We start from the raw sequence: 16,069 nt of genomic DNA, 5'->3' as shown, positions 1-16,069 counted from the left end.
CTAGCTCACACGTCAGGTAAATGAGGCTCCAAGAGATTAACTGATTTGTCCAAGGGCAGTGAACATCTCTTCTGTTTTTGTTCTGTTTTTTAATTTTTTTTAATGTTTTATTTATTTTTGAGAGAGAGACAGAGACAGGGGCAGAGAGACAGGGGGAAAGAATCCACGAAGCAGGCTCCAGGCTCTGAGCTGTCAGCACAGAGCCCGATGTGGGGCTCAAACCTGTGAACCATGAGATCATGACCCAAGCCGAAGTCGGATGCCCAAACGACTGAGCCACCCAGGCGCCCCTCTTCTGTTTTGTTTGTGATCGTGTGCATTTCAGAGTTGAAATTTAAAAAGCAAAGCAAACTTTGGCCTTTATATATAGGAACTTTATTATAAATATTGCTTTCTCCCTTGGAAGGAAGGAAGGAAGGAAGGAAGGAAGGAAGGAAGGAAGGAGACAAATAGAAGGAGGGCGGGAGGGAGGAAACAGAGAGAGAGGGAGGAAGGAAAGAGATAGAGACACAGAGGAAGGAAGGAAGGAAGGAAGGAAGGAAGGAAGGAAGGAAGGAAGGAAAGAAAGAAAGAAAGAAAGAAAGAAAGAAAGAAAGAAAGAAAGAAAGAAAGAAAGAAAGAAAGAAAGAGACAAGAGAGAGAAGGAGGGAGGGAAGGAAGAAAGGAAATAAGGAAGAAGACACAGAAAGAATGTAGAAAGAACTAAAGAAAGAGAAAAAGAAAGAGAAACCAAGATCATGTTAAACACTCAGGGCTTATTTAAGCAGGTATGACAACTCGGGAGGCAGCTTTGTAGGGGGTCAACAGGACCCAGCCAGAACAATGGGCTCACTTAGGAAGCTCGTCTTTCTCAGTGAGATACAGCAGTGGAGTCAAGAGCGGTTACATCCCTCTCTTCTGCTCTGTCTCAGGAGAAAATGAACTCCTGAAAGAGAAGCCCCTGGCAGCTGATGAAATTGCCTCTAGGAAAACATGGGGCAGAGTCAGGACCTGGTCTGACGGACAGGATTTGGAAGAGGCCATCCAGGAGGATGGGCTGGCTCGCTCTGCCTGGCACCTGGACACAGACCCCTACTTCCCCAGGTCTCCTTGGAACAGGCTGGATGGAGACCCACACAGCGGGACCCCCACCTCGAGCCTCCTCTGTCCTAGACAGGGTGTGCTGCTCTCAGAGCCTTTGGCTGGGGCTGGGGTGGGGACGACGGGCAGAGGGTCTGCTTCCTCTGTGACTGGTAACACCTTCCTTTTTGCCCATGAAGTCACCCGATGGGCCCCATTTCCTTTTTAAATATCCAATCTTCAAATGGTTAATTCAATGAAGTCATGTGAGCAAGAGGAGAGGAAGGTAGAAAGGTTACACATTTCGGTCCCACAAAATCCTTCTGCACTCCAGAGGCACAGAGCTAATGCTTTGTGGAGCCCAGACAGGAACCAAGTGTAATAAATGTGCATGTCCCGGAACCAACAGAGCCAACCCAAGCTTCCTTCTTCTTGTAATACCGCATCGAACAAGATAGGTGCAAAATGTCAACCCTATGACTTAACTTAGATGCCCCATTCCAAACTGCACTTCAAGGAATATTCCACAATGGACGCCTCATAAGTAAGTCCTGAGGAGAAGGGAAGCTCTGGCTCAAAGGGCTTGAAGAACTTCCTAAAACGCCGAGGCCATCTCAGTGTACCCAGAGACCCCAGGGCCATGAAGCAGGTCCGGTGTGAGCTAGGGAATGAGGCCAGGACCATGGGGACCTGTATTTGCAGCCCCTGGACCTCTTGGGTGTCTGGGGCACAGTAGGTGCTCTGAACTTAATGCACAGGGAGAAGCCAGCAGGCGGCTTTCCTTGGGAAGTGCCTTAGGAGTTGGGGTGTAACGGTGGTGCCTCCCCTCCTTCCTCTCCTCTCTTCCGTCTCCATTTGAAACGGCCCCTCCCACCACATCTAGGCCTAGAGCTGCCTCCTCTCCAGGAAGATTCCCTGAACTTGCAGCTGGCTCGGGCTCGGCGTGGGGATTTCCCAGCCTTCCCCAGAACAGGGAGCACGGACAGGGGCTAGGAGCCAAGGGCCAGGCTCTCCCTGCCATCATGCTCACCAACTCGACGGGGCTAACTCAGTGCCAAATGGAAATACGCCATCAACTAAACAATGTTGGAAAGCTGACCACCCAAATCAATGCCCTCATTTTTACAGAACAGAATCTGAGGCCCAGAGAGATTAACTCTCTTGCCCGTGGCCACACGGCTAGGTTGAATCCTCTGTTTGGAGTCTAACCACATTCGTTAGTAGGAGGAGAGTGGCGTGAGATGAAACCACCCTTGGAGAACATCGCATGAGACAGTTAAAGATGCAAGCTTGGGTCCACCAATGCCATCCTCCGGTGGCCTGAAAGAGGAGGTCCCCCTCCTCAGAGCTGCACTCCTACCTTTCCATGCCCTGACTTGGACACCTATTGAAACCACTTTTCACACAAATGGAAAGAGATCTGAGGATTCAGACAGAACGTCACATACCAGAGAGTTCTATCTTGATAATCTGTAAAGCAGCTAATACGTTCTTTAAAGTGCATGTCTGTCTCTATTAATGAAGCCATATCTTGTGTTAAGGAGGAGGAGAAGACAAAAAAGACAAGCTAAAGTAAGATAAAGATAAAAGAGACAAGATAAAGATAGGAGACCAGACAAGAGAAAGATAAAAAGACAGTGCAGCCTCCTCCTGTGCTTTGTGTTTTGTTTTTAACTGTGGTCAACAGCGCAGGCTCAAAGTACAGCACCACCCCTGCCCCAGACCAGCGGGCAGCTTCAGAAAGTCCCTTTGTTTTCCCAGGCCTCAAGTTCCTCATCTGTGAACTGGGTGTGACGGTAACCCACACCTCTGGAGACTGCTGGGAACAGAAGAGGACACAGCGCAATTTTAAGCTTGGAGCACGGTGACACAAAGCACGCTGCCTTTATTGTCATCGTCATCCTCATCTTTGTCATCCTTGTCGTCATCATTGCCCTCGTCATCACTATCACCCTTGTCCTCGTCATCATCGTGATCGTCATTGTCATCATTATGTCCTCACCATCGTCATCATCATCATCGTCGTCATCATCAGTGTCCACATCGTCATTGTCATTGTCATCACTGTCAACATCAATGTCCACATCATTGTCATTGTCATCATCATGTCATCATCAGTCATCGTCATCGTCCACATCATTGTCATTGTCATCATCACATCATCATCGTCATCATCATCATCACTGTCATTGTCATCATCAATATCCATATCATCGTCATTGTCATCATCATCGTCATCATCATCATCATCACTGTCATCGTCATCATCAATGTCCACATCGTCATCGTCATTGTCATCACTGTCAACATCAATGTCCACATCATCGTCATTGTCATCATCATGTCACCATCACTGTCATCGTCATCATCATGTCATCATCACTGTCATCATCATCATCAACGTCCACATCGTTGTCATTGTCATCATCATGTCATTGCCATCATCATCATCATCGTCATCATCACTGTCATCGTCATCATCAATGTCCACATCGTCATCGTCATTGTTGCCAATCGCCATCCTCGTCATTGCCATCTTCACCATCACCACCACCTGCACTGTCATCATCACCATCATCATAATGGTCATCATCATCAACGCTGTCACCTTCACTGCCATGATCGTCCTTGTCATCATCATCATTGTGATCATAGTGACCAATGCCGACAACATCCCCTCCCAAACACAGCTGGTTACCTACTTCTTCCAGGGCTCTGAAGGCACTCACAGCATTAATCCACGCTAAAACGGGGCCCTTGTTGTCTGTTGCTCCACGACCATAAAGTTTTCCTTTAAAAATAGGGGAAGGACTTTGAGAAAGGCACAGACACCCCTGCCAAGCTGAGCAAGTTAAAAACAAAGGTGGTTTTATGGGTAATCATTTTAACAGTACTTTCTATTTTTCCAGGCACAAATCGTGCTTCGAGACCACCATGTCTGATTTCTTCTGTACAAACAGTATGGCCATCAGCTAATACAAATAATACAATAATGTATAATTGTAATAATACAAACTAATTTGCAATATACAAATCCCTCTGGCCTTAATAGGAATTAGCCCTTTTAGCCAAGCTCACTGGAAAGGACCTGTGGACCTGTTGTGGAATGCCATGTAACACAGCCTCTCCTTTCAAGAGTTTATAATTCGCATGAGAATGAAAACAGGGTATGTGTGTATCTCCGTTACCCTTTCTTCTTTTCTTTAAAAAACATAATTTCACTCAGTACTTTAACAAAGGAAACTGTGTGACCCGGACGACTACCTTCCTCCCAATAACCCCCATCTTGGGAGTTAACTCGCCCAAGAGCACGCATCACACGAACAGCTGTAGTTTATTTCACAAATGACTAACAGCCAGCCTTGTTGGACAACTGGTAGACTATAAGACTGGCAGCATTTTGTTGATCCCTAACGGTGACAGGGGATAGGAGTCACATCTTTAGTCCCCGAGCCTTGTAGGCAATCCCTTGTCCACAAAGAACCCAACACTGATGCATCACTGACCATCCACTTCCGTCAGCGTGTAAGGGTCTGTGAGCCACCCCTCTTCCTGTCTAGCAGGCTGCACATCCAAGTGGCCGTAGAAGCACACGGTGGGCTTTTCTGGGTCATTTCCCAGTTCGGCCAGGACGATGGGAGGTATCGGGAGAGTCTGACCATCAGGCAGCTGCAGAAGAAAAACAGGTCACATAAAAAAAAAAATAATAAATGTTGTCTAGTTCTCCCAGAAAATTCACACATGAGAGTAGGAGTCCTGTTTTGTTTCTACCCATGGTCTTTTGTAGAGCCCACACAGTTTTTCTGATCATCACTTTATCTACATTTAAAAAGGGTACCATGAGCCACTTAATTAAAACCTAAAACGTAATGAAAAATACTTTTTTAGATGCATGGTGACAGTCAGCTGAATCGAACATGCTCTTCGGTATGAACTCAGACTCCAAAGGCCTAAATCCAGTGGACATGGTTCTGGAAAACAGACCATTCAGGGATTCGTCAATGCTGACGCGGGTGCAACGGCACTTAGATGGAGGATCGCCATTTGTGACCGAGATGCAGTAATAAGCCGTAACTCTGATGCAAGACTGTGTCCTTTGAGAAAGGTACATTTGAATGTAAGGGAAAGGACGGTTTGGGAGTAACTGGAACCACACGTGAAGGATGTGAACAGAATACGGAGGGGGGCCTTCCCAGTCCTGACACAACGAGAGATCGGTAACACCATCTCGTCGGGGACAAGATGTAATTCTTCATCTTTACTGGGTATGAAGATTATAGGGGCGTTTTTCTGGAGGATCGAAGCCAGTTCCAGTCTTGCCACCCCCACGGGAAGCCATGGCTGACGCCCAGGGAGGTGGCCTCGCTCGTGGCGGGGGAGGGGCCATCCAACCTGCTGAAAGCCCGTGTCCACGGAGTCCACGCTGGCACCCAGACACCGAAGCTTGTCTGCAGCCAGGGCCATCATTCGGAAGAGCTCTTGCCTGAGGTGGGGCATGGGCTGAACGGAGTCACTCTCTACGGCCACCCACTCCTTAAGTATCTGTGAGGAAAGGCGACAAGGTGATTTGCCTGAGGAGTGTCATCCACACCCGCTCTGGGCGGGGTGCTCCTCACTGAGACGTCACTCAGGGGTAGGGGACACCAAATCTCTAGCACTCTTCACCTGACCTGAACACTGAGCTGGCAAACAGGCAACACCCAAGAGGAACTGCCAGACGGGCCGATAGAGACGTTTGCTGTGTAAGGAAGAATAGGCCCGGACAGCTTGGGCACAGGGTTGCCTTCCTAGACAGCTGCGCCTGTCCTCCTTGGATCCACAGGGTGCACAGCAGGGCTCCTGACCCACCACTTCTGGTTTAGTAAGAGCCTGGAGCAGCTGTCTGGTGACTCTGCTCCAGGACGCCGGGCCTCCCACAAGGCCCCGGAGGCGCCTGGCCCTCGCTGCTCACTCTGGTTAAGCACACGGTGGCCTCGGCTGGGCTGCAGGGCTCCCTGACCGCCCTTGGCATATGGGTGTTGTGGTCAGCCCCCGGCACCTCCGGAACCCAGTAGGCCGTGTATCCCGGGGCCTAAACTCAGGCCTCCGCAGGCGGACAGCCTTGCCTCCTGCACCGGGTTCTGCCCATTCGAGCTGGACGGACAGCACATGTCCCTCATCCCCATGAGGAGGGCAGTGCTCTCCACCTGTGGGCAGTTGTGCGTGTGATACCATCACACAATAAGAAATGTATATTTTGACCTTTGTCCTGGGCTCTTGACCAGAGCCTCTAAAACCTTGGTAATTTCCTATGAGATGACGGTGCAGGAGTATCTTTTGTTCAGAGACTGGGCTCCTGAAAGAGAGCTCCCAACCCCCTTGGAATTTCCCGGGAGGCAGGAGCATATTTTGTTCTAATGAGGCAGTTCTAATGGGCTTCTGGATGGGGCTGGTCCCCAGAAAGACCACGCTGTGTTTAGAAGCTTGGGGCTTCCGACCCCAGCCACATCCTCTGGGGAGGGAGGGGCTGGACACTGGTTCACAATCGATCCTGCCTTCGTGAAAATCCTGCCTATAAGCGTCCCTGAAATTACAGGGTTCAGACGTCTTCCAGGTTGGTGACTGCATCCGCGGCCCGGGAACGAGGCACACCCCAACCTCAGGGGGACAGAAGGTGCTTCCAGACCGTGCCCTGTGTGCCTCTTCACCTGGCTGCTCACACATACCCTTTATCATGTCCTTTATTACATAACATATGGCAACCATAAGTAACTGTCTCCCTCAGTTCTGGAGCTGTTATAGCAAACGATGGGACCTGAGTGGGAGTCACGGGAGCTGTATGGAACCTGTGGGTAACTGGGGGCTCACTACCTGTGACTGGCATCCACAGTCGGCAGTGGGGGTAGGGGGGTGACGCTCGTGCCAGGCAGGTGGGTCGGGAGGGAGCTGGACTGTGGATGCCCCCTTGGTGTCCAGAGAGCTATATAGTTGCTTGACATGTGGGAAATGCACACATCTGGCCACACAAGAGAGGGAAGCCAAAAAGATAACAAGCATTCCTTTCCGCGAGGATCAGAGAAGATGACGACACATGACTTATCTCAGAGCCTGGGCCCGGGCACCCAATCAACACCAAGTAGTATTGAATTATCAATAATAATCAATCACAGGGGCGCCTGGGTGGCTCAGCTGGGTGTCCGACTTCAGCTCAGGTCATGATCTCACGGCTCGTGAGTTCGAGCCCCGCGTCGGGCTCTGTGCTGACTTTAGTATGAAGTATGTGGCACTTTTATTTAGTAACTGGACCTGAAGGAATATTGTGTTTTGCACTCTTAAACTGACATTTATGGAACAGAGGCCTCCAAGTAATCCCTAAAGGCAACTGACTGGGTACGTGTGAGGAGGCTGCAGAAAGGAGACTTTGGGCTGAAACACCCAAGTCAACATGCGTCCACCACACATTGTCCCCCATTAATTCCAAGCGACACCGGAGTCCCCAGCTGGGTTTCAAACACCCAAGAGGCCTCATGTGAAGTAAAGACACACACGAGTATGAGGAAGGATTCCATGAAGGTCAAGTGTAGGGCCAGCGGCCTGGCCATTCAGCTTGTGTGTCGGCACGAGACACGAGCTTTTCCCATCTGTCTGCCCATGAATATGGCCGACGCCGGCTGGTGGATCCAGCATACGTACACTGAACGTGAATCGTGTGTCAGACATGGCGTGCGGGCTCGGGTACAAAGTCCTGTGAGATGTCACAGAGTTCCCGGGCCGTGGTGGACACTCTCACGTGTCAAGGGGCCAGAGGGCCAGCGGAAGAGGAGGGGACTTTCAGGGAGACAGTGGCTACAGCCCGTGCCTGCCCCCACCCTCTCTGCTCCCAGGCCCCCTCTCCCCTTTCTCCACCCCTCCCACTCCATCTCTTCTCCGCGAGATGTATGCCCTGCACCACGTGCAGTCCGCCATGCACTGGGTTAGGAATGGAGCAGAGGATTATAAGGGAGGAGATAATGTGCACATTGCACAAGGTCTACAAAACAGCTTTGACAGTGACCTCGGCAGAACTCTGGACCTAAAGCTTGCTGCAGCCAGGTGGTATTACCCTGGGATGGTGTCACGTGGGGATGAGTCTCAGGCAGGCTCTGCAGGAGGAGGGGCCTCAGCAAGGGCCCCAGTAAGGGAGGAATGGGCACTCTGATGACGGTCCAGGGTCAGCGTGGGCTCAGCAGGTGTCAGCACTACACGGACAGCCGTGAGAGAGACAGATAGCACGAGCTGGGAAGGGGCAGAGAGGGAGGGGGACAGAGGATCTGAAGCCAACTCCAGGCTCCGCGCTGACAGTGGAGAGCCCAACACGGGGCTCAGACCCACAGACCGTGAGGTCGTGACCTGAGCCAAAGTTGGATGATTACCCAACTGAGCCACCCAGGCGCCCCACAAATATTTCTTAGTTTAATTCAGTGAAGACTCAAGGGCATTTCAAATGGAATTAAGTTGTCAGGCAAAAAAAAAAAAAAAAAAAAAAAGAAAATTCCACACCTCCCAGCAAATAACCACTCACCCAGATACCCAAAGGGTATGCCATTTAAGCGTTTCGTGTGTGTGGTTCCTCCTACCTGTACAAACTCATTCTGGTGGAGATCAATGAACTGGAAGACCCTCTCCAACAGCCCGGAGGGTGGTGGGGACGGAGAGAACATGCCTCCCTCGAGCAGCAGCAGGTAAGCCAGGAGAGAGGTCACCTGCAGTGGGCGACAGGGGAGGGACATCAAAGATAAATACCAGATTTTGAACCTTCGACCTTTCAAATACTTCAAGAAAGCTTATGTTATCCAACACAGCTACTCCCGGTCATTTGGACTAAAATAACAAAAGGTAGTAGAACAGGAAATAAGAGTTTTTGCTGTATCTTCACCAAATCACTTCATTTTCAACGCTGAAGAATTTTAATAAGACAGAAACCAAGTGAACACGTTCGTTAACATGCCATCTTCCCTGTTGGCCCTCTTCCCATGAAGGCAAGTCAGTGCTCCGCATCCCAGGCAGCAGCCAAGGGCAGTGTTTGTGAGAGAGAGAAGTGTGATGCAGTTTAAAAAAAAAACAAAACATTTTTGTGTGATCAACCAGTTTATTAGAAAAAAAAAATTTTTTTTGTAAAGACTCTCTAAAATCCTGTGTGGCATTGTGGGTTCCTTCCATCTGCTCCTGAGGTTAGAGTCCCTTAAAAAGAAACTTACAAGCCATGCGGTAAGGACATCAAAGGCCTGGCCATCACTAGACACCGTTAGCCCCACCCTCCACCTGGGAGGCCCCCCCGGCCCTATCTCTCGTCTTCCCCGAGAACTGCTCTGGCCTCTCTGTTTCCATCCATGAGGGGTCCCTCCTTCCCTTGCCTGTAAATGTGAGACCCGCTAGAGACCCCAGTTGCCCCCCTCCTCCCTCCGCAGCTGTCCCTCCACCCCAATGGTGGGCTCCAGGCTGGGCACAGAGCAGAAAAACTGGTCTGGATGAGGGTAGGACTACCAGGTCAGAACTAAACTAATCATCTTCTTCCAAACCAGCTCTTCCTTCTGGACTTTTGTACATTTTTACAATAGATCCTCAGCCTACGGTTCCAGGCACCAGCACAGCCAAGGTGAGGACTTGTGTCTACAATATAAGAAACTACAACTCAGTAATAAAATACAAATTAACCCGGTTTACAAATGGGCAAAGAATCTGAATAAACATTTCTCCAAAGAAAATACACAAATGGCCAACAAGCACATGAAAAGATGCTCACCATCATTAGCCATCGGGGAAATGAAAATCAAATCAAACCATAGCAACACAATTCACACCCACAAGGATGGTTAAACCCAAGAAGTCAGATGATGACAAGCGTTGGGGAGAATGTAAAGAAACTAGACCCTTCATGTGCTGCCGGTGGGGGCGCAAAATGAGGCAGCTGCTGTGGAAAGCAGTCTGGCAGGCCCTCAGATGATTAAACCGTTGCCATATGACCCAGCAATTGCACTCCTAGGTATACACTCAGGAGAGATGAAAATACATGTCCACACAAAAACCCGTACATGACCATTTATAGCAACATTATTCGTAACGGCCGAAAGGTAGAGACAATCCCAATGGGCATCGATGGGTGATACAGACAAGATATGCTGCTCAGCCCTAAAAACAAATGGAGCACTCATACCTGCCACCACGGGAACGAGCCTTTAACGCCTTGCTAGGTGAAACCAGACACAAAACGCTACAGATTGTCCAGAATGGGCAAATCCTGAGACAGAAAGCACGTTGCTGGTTGCCTAGGGCTGGGGGGATGAGGGGAGATGGGAAGTGACTGCTCACGGGCAGGGTTCTGTTGGGGTGATGACAGACAGGTTCTGGGATTGTGACAATGACTGCACAAGTCAATATACTAAAGCCACGTAACTGCACCATTTAAATGGGCGAATTGTAAGATATTAAGTTATAGTGCAAAACAGTACAGCTGTTGCAGAAACAACAAGTATAAGCACTCATTCAGTATACCACCGAGTAGGAGAATTGTCCATAAGGGAAGCAAGGTAGTGGGTAACAAGGTGCCAGTGAGCCGTCCTCGGTCAAGAACGGATTAAGAACTTTGTCCAGTAGGTGGCGCCGGTGGGCCGTTCATGGGCTCCCTTTGCCTCCTATTCTGGTCGGAACACAGCTGGATCCAGCTAGGCTCTTGCCGGGCAGAGCCAAAAGCTGAAGGCTGTAAATAAATCAGGAGGAAGGGACTCCTTGAGACCCACAGTGGCAAGAAGATGGAGCTCTGAGCACCCAGGAAAAGCCCTTTGAAATGGAGTAGGCTCTTTTTTCCACCTAAGTCAATATTTGAGCTTTTATTATCCACTCATTCGATTTCCAGTAAAAATTATCTGATGCTCCTCTCTGATGAAAAACAAAAAGGGCTTTTTGAAGAAGAAAAGGGAGCCACAGGCAAAGAGGGAGAACTGTGACCACAAGGCCTGAGAACATCTCCATTTCCAGGGGGAACTACCCCCTTCCCAATGGGAGTCGTATGCCAAGGACTGACCTTCCCAAAAGACTGCTCCTGGTGATGTGGCCCGGACAACAGGGGTCTACACCACTTCACTTTCACTCCCCCTCCCCGTGGAGCACATGGAGCACTGCTGTCCTTTGCTATCAGGCCCACGGAGTGGCTCGGGGCACCAACCCTGCCTTTAAGATCTGGGGCCAACCCCAGGCTGCACCTCTGCTCCTCTCTGGAGTCCCTCAGGTTCCTTTATCTGTTTGCTTCCCTGTGTGATAGTCAAGCTTGACCTTGAACTAATCACCCAACAAAATTCTGGAGATTTAGTAAGGCTATTCCTGACTTTGGCCTTGGCAGAAGGAAGAAAGTTGCTAGAGAAGGAGAAGCTGAAGAATGGGGTCAGGGGTAGAGCCGGGAAAGCCCTGGGGTGTTTTCTTTCGGGGAGCAGGTAGCCCAGCTCTGGGCTGCGGGGGCCCGTCACAGAGGAAGGCTTGCTTGCTAATTCCAGCTAGTTGTTCCTTGATTTAGAACAAATTTCCAAGTACCCCGGTGCTGACTCTTATTTTTAAACACTTTACCTTTAAGACTTCTCAAAGTCATGCCCAGGTCTGTGGTGTAAAGGACGCAGGCCTGTTTCTACTCTCCTCTCTCTCTGCTCCGCCAACAAGTGGACAAAGCCGGGTCATCGTGCACTTAGCCCACGGCAGCCTGGAAATCGCCAAGGGCTGCCTTCACCAAGGGCCCTCCCCCCCACCTGCCTCCAAAGCAGCAGGAGCCCTGAGAGGGGGCTGGGGAGGGGGCGGACGTGGATAAAACCCACCCCCTCCCCATTTGCTGTCCTTGTTTGATTCTGACTGTTGAACAGAATAAACGATAGAAAAGGAAACTGTTGCCACCCACAGAGCCTGGGCCAAGCTCGCTTCCTCCCACGACACAAAGGCCCATCAGCAGGGCCTACTTCCCCTTGTGAGCAACTTCAGTGCGGGGCCAACGTGCACACATGCACTCTACTCACCACGTCTCCTGGCGTCCCGCGTGATTGCTCTACAGGGCCTGCCTCTGCCCCGGGTCTGCTTGGATGGATTTGTTACAACACGGAAAAGAAGGCTTTATTCACCTAGTTAGTCTTACCATGACAGGATTAAAAATAAACCCCCACACCAAAAAAAAAAAAAAAAAAAAAACACAAAAACCCAGGTTTTTCTGCCCCTGCCGGCATTGAAATGAGCCAAGTGATCCCGGCAGAGATTAACTAACTCTGACAGCAATTGTCCCTTGAAGAATGAGCTGGAAGGGGGCGTGGCCTTCAGAGGGCAGCCTGGAGGCCCTCCATGAGGAAGGAATCGGTTTCTAGGGGAGAACTCCCCAGCAAGAACTCCCAAGAACTGGGGTTCCTGGGCCAGAGACCGCCCGAGGGGGAGCTGCGTAATCGCAGACAGCAAGGGCTCAGACACAAACAGGAAGCGGGCCCCTGACCCTGTGCTCTCAGGAGGCCTGAGCTCCTGTACACAGCATCCAGCCCTCTTCGGCCCCAAGGCTCTGTGCACAGTGCTCCCTCCTGTATGGCAGACAGCCTGTCCGATAACCGAGCTCCCGACATCAAGGGCGCGTTTTCTCCTTCCCTCCGGTCTTCGCCCCACGTGGGCCGCAAGGAAGGAGAAAGCAGGCATCGGCCGCCTGTGATGTCACTTCAGACAGGACTCTTGTCACCCTTCTTATTCCCTCCAGGCTGGCCAGGGATCTGGGCCTCTCCAAGCACCAGCCAGAAGGAAGGCCCGCTCTGCGCGGCTGCCGGAAGCCCACCGACACCTGCAGACACGCCAGCCGTTTACAGCACGAGGGCAGACGCCGCGGACAGAGACAGTGAGGCTGTTTCTCCCACAGGCAGGTACCCGTGGAAGTCCCACGACGAAAGTCACGGTGCGGTGGCTGCAGTGTCACCATATGGAGCTGCAGAGTGGCTTCTCCAAGACAAGAACTTGTCTCCAACTCCGCACCTACGCCAGGCCGTGGCCTTCAACTCGAGGGGTAAGGGTGTGACTCCCAAATTGTCAACGCTGGTGTGCCCAGCACTGGCCAACTGAGTATCCTAAGACGTCCTGGCTGTGGTTAGACCACAGCCACCGCCTCCTTTTCCTTCCTTAAATCTCATTTGATTGACTTTTTCTAAGAGTTTTCACAGGATAAGTCTAAACCGCCTGCAGGAGTGACTGAACGATCTCGGGAACAACAGATGAGATCGGGGTTCAGCGGCGGAAGGGAAACACCCGCAAGCCACAGAGGGCACAACGTGCGCACTGGGAGCCGGGGAGACCCAGGCCGAGCCCAGCAGCTGGGCTCACGGGGGAGGACAGAGGTGCTCCGGGAGTCAGAAGAGGAGCCCCGTGCAGTTCAGCCGGCATTTTTTCTTTCTTGGTCTAGAAACCTGTAATCGTGTACCTTCAACTCACAGAAAACTTGGTGTGCCTTCAAAGCATGGGGCTTTCCTTGTCCTTCAAGGCTGGGAAGGAAGTCGGGGCATAAAGGGAAGGGCGGATTCCAGGCGTGGCTGCCTCCTGGAATAGTCCTGGGGGCGGCTCTTTGGACGTGAACAGAAAGTTCAACAAATGCAAGTTCAGGCACAGGGCAGTCCCAGGGGAGGGCAGGGATGGACCCATCCCCAGTATTAGCGTCCTGGGGCTGCGAGAGCAAAGGGCCCCAGAAACTGATGGTCTCACAGTTCCTCAAGCCTGTGGCCGGCCGTCCCGGGGGTCCCTGGCTCCCAGCTGCACCCTTCAACCTCGGCCTCCGGCTTCACCGGGCCCCCGCCCTCTCTCTCTTCAGAGGGACACTAGGCAGTGGCTTCAGGGAACACCCACTCCAGTATGACTTCATTTTAACCAATTACATCTGCAAAGACCCTACTTACAAATAAGGTCACATTCGGAGGTTCCGGGTGGACGTGAATTTTGCCCCTGTGCACCTGCTCTTTATTTTCTTATCATTACCCAATATTCTATATATTTGCTTACTTAATAATTATCTGCCTGACTTGCTAGAACTTAAGTTGTATGAGGCCTAGGACTTTTGTCTCCCTGATCTCCACCTCCCTCAGTGCCTGTCACAGAATAAGACCCCAAGCCATAGTTAGGGACTGATTCAACGCAGAGTCCTGAAGGTCGCCGGTTGCGACTGATCTTCACGGACGCACTGCTTCTGGTTCCACACTGTGTAGAAAAAACGAACTTTGTCTACTGATAAAACCATTTCAGCTATAACATGAATAAGGGAAAAAGCCAAAGGTAAATCTGGGCAGACTGCGTTCGCTCCCAGCCATCCCAAGCATCTGGAGGGTTTCCTGAAAACCCACAACTGGATTTGTTCCTCACTCTGTGTCAGGTCCTCCTGGCCTCCCTCCATCATCCACGGCCGGGCAACCCCCATTTGTCCCCCTGCAGGACGCCAGCTGCTCCCACCCCCTCCACGTCCGCAGCCGGGACCCCACGACGCAGATGCCCATGGTCCGCACCCCTTTGTCCTAAAGGATTTCAGGTTTTCTCTTCTTCCTCAGCGTCCTCGGCTTCACCTGCTCAGTCTTCGGCGTCCTTAGCTGGAGACTCAGCCCTTCTTCTCTCCCCCCGATTCTGCATCTCCGCCGTTCCCGTTATTCTTTTTCTAGAAGGACTAGCGTTGGAGCCTTTCACTCTGTCGTACATCCAAAAGCTCTCTCAGCTTTTCTTTTTTCTTTTTTACTTCTTTTCTCTTGGCTCAGCTTCTTGGGCAGAGCCCTGCCATGCTTTCCAGGTGACTAGTTCCCTCTTTGTGGCCCTTTATGCACTTCCGTGAACCACTGAGTTTTTCCAGGGACGAGTTTTCATTTTCAGGACCTCTAATAGGTTGTGCTTCCTTCCTCTCCATCTGCTCTTGACTCCTAGGTGCCTCCCACATGAGATCATTGATTTCTTGAAGAATTTTAAACAGACATCGTTTGTATCCATTTTAAACATGTTCTACTATTTGCATTTCTGAGGATATAAACTCACTTCCCAATAGATTCTGTGGGCTATCTTTCTTATTATGAGTCTTAGCCACTTGAGGACCTTTCACCTGCAGGCTCGCCTTGAGTGGCAGCTGTTTCGTCCTCCTTCTCTGTAGTATTTCTGCCTAGGGATGCTGTGGTGGCCCCCACAAGGTGCTCGGGATGCCTGGTCCAGGACCAGCTCTTACGGGGGTGGCTCGGCATTCCCAGACAGGGTGCAGTGGGGCTGGGGTGTGCCACCAGCAGGGACACCCAGCCGGTCCCTCGACTTCTGCAATGACACCGGCTCCGGTTGCCCTCTGTGCCTGGGCACTTCGGGCCCCTGTCACTCCCCGGGAGTCTCATTTCTAGATGCCGCAGCCTGTTTGGGACCCAGAGTCCAGCAAAGCAGCAGCTTCCGCCCCTGCTCCCCACTATAAGTTTTGTTTTGTTTTTGTTCAGTAGGGATATTTATTACATTTCTGAGTCTATTAATTAAATTTTAAAGCACATATAATTGGGGTATTTGAAGTGGACGGGACAGCTTAAAAAGTGAGGGGAACCTGCGTGATTCAGTCAGTTAAGCATCTGACTTCAGCTCAGGTCATGGTCTCACAGGTTCGTGAGTTCGAGCCCCACGTAGGGCTCTGTGCTGACAGCTCAGAGCCTGGAGCCTACTTCGGATTTGTGTCTCCCTCTCTCTCTGCCCCTCCCCTGCGCACACTCTGTCTCTCTCTCTCTCAAGAATAAATAAACATTAAAAAAAAAAAAACAGGAAAAATGAACGCATAATGAATCTTGATCAGAAGTCCCTAAGTGATTTCACTTCCCGGAAGGAAGATCTCCCCAGCCTGGCCCCATGCCAGCCTCATATGCAGCGTCCACCCACAGACTCACCAGAAACTTTCCCAAATCCGGGGAGGGTGGGGTTAACATGGAAAGAAAGCTCCCTGAAAAGCCCTGTGCTCTGATCACTGCGCCTTAAAAGGCATGAACATCCATATCCTACCTACCCT

General features: G+C 50.9%; 1 protein-coding gene across 2 annotated transcripts in view; it reads right to left on the bottom strand.

Annotated features, from left to right (window-relative positions):
• The window catches only part of CNDP1 (carnosine dipeptidase 1), a 38,271-nt gene that overhangs the window by 17,914 nt on the left and 4,288 nt on the right, over positions 1-16,069 (bottom strand). The window contains exons 1-5 of one of the 2 annotated variants that reach the window (XM_086683228.1): positions 12,072-13,158; positions 8,655-8,780; positions 5,452-5,601; positions 4,566-4,728; positions 3,762-3,850 (exon numbers count right to left, since the gene is read on the bottom strand). In XM_086683228.1, the coding sequence (XP_086539354.1) occupies positions 3,762-3,850; positions 4,566-4,728; positions 5,452-5,601; positions 8,655-8,738 (486 nt within the window). In that variant the 5' untranslated portion in view covers positions 8,739-8,780; positions 12,072-13,158. Of the gene's footprint in view, positions 1-3,761; positions 3,851-4,565; positions 4,729-5,451; positions 5,602-8,654; positions 8,781-12,071; positions 13,159-16,069 lie in introns of those variants that run through there. The other variant, XM_086683229.1, reaches the window with a different exon arrangement.

This window comes from Puma concolor, chromosome D3 (assembly GCF_028749965.1).
Source record: "Puma concolor isolate L17-30 chromosome D3, mPumCon1.1.hap2, whole genome shotgun sequence".
In the NCBI taxonomy this organism is placed as follows: domain Eukaryota; kingdom Metazoa; phylum Chordata; class Mammalia; order Carnivora; family Felidae; genus Puma; species Puma concolor.
The sequence above is the reverse complement of the archived record's forward strand: the minus strand, read 5'-3'. Positions and strand labels throughout refer to the sequence as shown.